The 3,186-nt window shown below is 27.6% G+C and overlaps 2 protein-coding genes across 2 annotated transcripts in view; both read right to left on the bottom strand.

The window, feature by feature from the left end:
- Positions 1–585, bottom strand: part of LOAG_18460 (hypothetical protein) — a 2,814-nt gene extending 2,229 nt beyond the window's left edge. Inside the window, exons 1-2 of the mRNA XM_020451120.1 lie at positions 338–585; positions 63–159 (exon numbers count right to left, since the gene is read on the bottom strand). Of these exons, the coding sequence (XP_020305126.1) occupies positions 63–159; positions 338–537 (297 nt within the window). The 5' untranslated portion in view covers positions 538–585. The remainder of the gene's footprint in view (positions 1–62; positions 160–337) is intronic.
- Positions 586–1,489: 904 nt separating this feature from the next.
- Positions 1,490–1,716, bottom strand: LOAG_13946 (hypothetical protein; the record flags this gene model as incomplete). The annotated part of the gene is made up of 1 exon (XM_003149449.2): positions 1,490–1,716. Exon 1 carries the CDS (start codon positions 1,709–1,711, stop codon positions 1,490–1,492), a length of 222 nt encoding a protein of 73 aa, XP_003149497.2. The 5' UTR covers positions 1,712–1,716.
- Between the last annotated feature and the right edge of the window lie 1,470 nt (positions 1,717–3,186).

Raw genomic sequence — 3,186 nt, 5'->3', positions numbered from 1 at the left:
AAAAAAAAAATTCCAAAAAATGTAGCAAAGATGACAATTGATCTTCAGTAATTAAAAAATACCTGAACAATAAGTGTGGCTGAACATCCTCCCAGTTGACATTGTGGTGACAAATAATCCAGTGTTTCTGACAATTGCGAAAATCTTTTGTTTGGTGACCTAGAAAATTGCAAATGATCAAAACATTGGTACAAAAATCAAACATATAATGATAGATATTACTTCAATAGTTCATGGTCCAAACAATATTTAATCTCTTGGAAAAATATTATCATAAAGTCTTATCAGTATTGTTTAGTATACAAAAAAAAAAAAAAAAAAAACAGATAATGTTTACTTTGAGCGACTCTTTGTGAATGTTTCATCGGATGACATTTTCGGTGTTTTCTGTGGACTGCTTGATCGAGGTCGATTGATATGTTTTTTTTTCGGATTGGAATTTTTTTGTTTAGTGCTTATCACTGTTACATTAGAATGATATTCCCAATTATTTGCCGGATTGGAAAATGATTCGAACGTTTCATTATGCCTATCCATTATATTACCCTTTAAAATAGTAGAAAAAATTTTACAAATTATTAAAGAATAATTTTAAAATTGGCAAAAATTAATTTAAAATAATAAATATCATATGCAGAAATATAATCAATAATAAATTCTGTAATTATCCTGCTATTTGTTTTTTTTTCTTTCTTTTACATTTTGTAAATCAACAAAATTTCCATTACTTTCAATTTGATCACATTTTCCATCTTATTTAAATTTAATCAAACTTACTTACAATTAATTATTATTAATTAGATTCATTTTTAAATATTGCTTTAAGAAGACTAATGCAATTCACGGAAATTTGTGAAATGATTGGGAATGCAAAGTTTGCAAAACTTATGCAAATCAAACTTAATCGTTTTGGAATAATTAATTCATTGCTAGGATGGATGACGATACTCGATTGGTATGATACGGTAGAATGAGAACATATATTAGTTGGATGTATATCCTATCGATGACCTTCCTGTACCGTTCAATACCATATCAAAATGATAAGGACAGGTAGAAATTATTTCTGTTAATTTTACGGTGACTAAATTGAAAGCATCAAAAAAAAAGTATAGAATGTCAACGATACATGATGATATATGTATCCATTGAGAAAATCTCAAATCTCAACATTCTCAAATGATCCAATATGTTTATACTTTTTTCTTACGGTTAAATCTTTCGGAAATATTTCCCGTTGCATTTTCATACATCCATCATTGTCACTTTTTGTGTCAGGTGTTAAAGATTAAAGAACGCTTCAGATATATCATAAACTAAAAAAAAAAAAAAAACACTGAAATTTTGGTTTTAAATATGAAAACGGTGATGTTTTTTGATGTTGTCTGGATCGGATTGAAAATCTGACTAATACGAAAGAGCTTACTTAAGAGGGAAGCTATTACCAGTTAATTCATTGGAGCTACAAAACTTCTAACTTTCATTATTTTTAATTCAAGCATAATAAAACACTTGCATGAAAATTTTGCAAATGATGATTGTATTCCGGATGCACAAAATAGTCATATGTTCCGGTTTGTGATCCGTAATAAGAAGATTGCTGCTGGTGATTCATTCGTTTCCACATCTCATAATCATTCCTTTGATGCTTTGCCGGTGATATCGATCGAGACCTAGCTCGATCAACTATTTTCTTGAGGAAATTTGCCATTTTCCTGATGCTTCCACTACCGTATTTATCAATTATTATTAAATGATACTAAGAAGTGATAAGAGTATCGTTGTTATCTCTTTCTAGCTCTGCAAGAGTGTTCGTTGCTTCACATTTTCATTGATTGATAAAACAAACAAGTATCACAGTTTTGGAAGAGATAAAAGGTCAGGGAAAACTTGCCTTCCTTCCGGTATGAACTAATTTAAACGAATCGCTCACCTGATAAGGACATCTTTTGGCTAAACAATGAATGGTAGCAAAATTTGATTATTCTTATTCGATTGTAACAATTAATTAATTCAGTAAAATTAGCACAATTTTATAACAAATTAGGCGCACACTGTTGTAAATCTTTTCGCTGGCAAATTATACAATCTGTAATGTTTCCGGATTTTATATATTGCATTAATTACCTGCTATACAGTCAAGAAATTAATAAATACGGAGACACGGAAACCGGCAAAATGAAGAACATAACTATTCCGGTAAATTGTTTTCCTATGTAAAATGATATATTTAAGAAGAATATTATGCAATCGCTTTTTGTCATTGAACTATTTACAAAGAACAATCCGGTAAATACTGAGAAATTATGGAATTAAAAGAAATATGCAAATTTTTTGGAGACTTTTATCCATAAATGTATCTTTTACCTTCAGAAGCTATGCAAAAAAAATTGTCACAAGCATGTATAAGAGATATCATTAATATAAATTAGATCATGTAAATACACAAAATAGTCATTTAAATCGTGTCACATTAAAAACAATCAATGAGACAATCTTGTTATATGTTGAATTGAAACCTCATTAGAACAAATTAAAACAAATAACTGGCGTAATTAGTCGATCTTATCAATTTTATTTATTCATTGTTCAATTTATTCCTTGAACTGTAGAATAAATGTAAGTGTTGATAATTTTCTATGACATTAATAAGTGACATTAATATGATATTAATTAATAAGTAGATAGAAGTGATATTGAAATAAGTGATATTGATTAAGCTTATCTCTCCTTCATCTAGATAACAACAATTATTCAAATGATCCGTTCAGTATAAATCATGTAATCATAAATGTGCTACATTTATGATCAGTATTTTTCACTTGATTTGAAAAAAAGTATGAAATGGAATTAATGAAAGGAATTAATTTGTTGAGGAATAATATCAAATTACAAATGTATTCGTTGCAAAAATGGTATGAAAAAGTGATGTAAAATCCATTTTGAAAGATAAAAAATGGTTTCAATCAATAAAATATGATATGAATCGTTAGAAATTGGAATAACTCAGGATAAAAAAAAAAAAAAAGAAGAAGTAAATATGAAAAATATTTTTTTGTATGTAAAATTTCTAATAGCTTAGATTGCAAAAATTTACAAATTTAACCATTCAAAATCATCATCAATTTCAAGACAATTTACAAAACATTTCAAAAATTAAGAATTTAATAATTTTCGAATTATAAG

The sequence above is a fragment of the Loa loa genome (genome assembly GCF_000183805.2).
Source record: "Loa loa unplaced genomic scaffold supercont3.322, whole genome shotgun sequence".
NCBI lineage: Eukaryota > Metazoa > Nematoda > Chromadorea > Rhabditida > Onchocercidae > Loa > Loa loa.
Note: the sequence above shows the minus strand (reverse complement) of the source record. Positions and strands in the feature narration are given on the sequence as shown.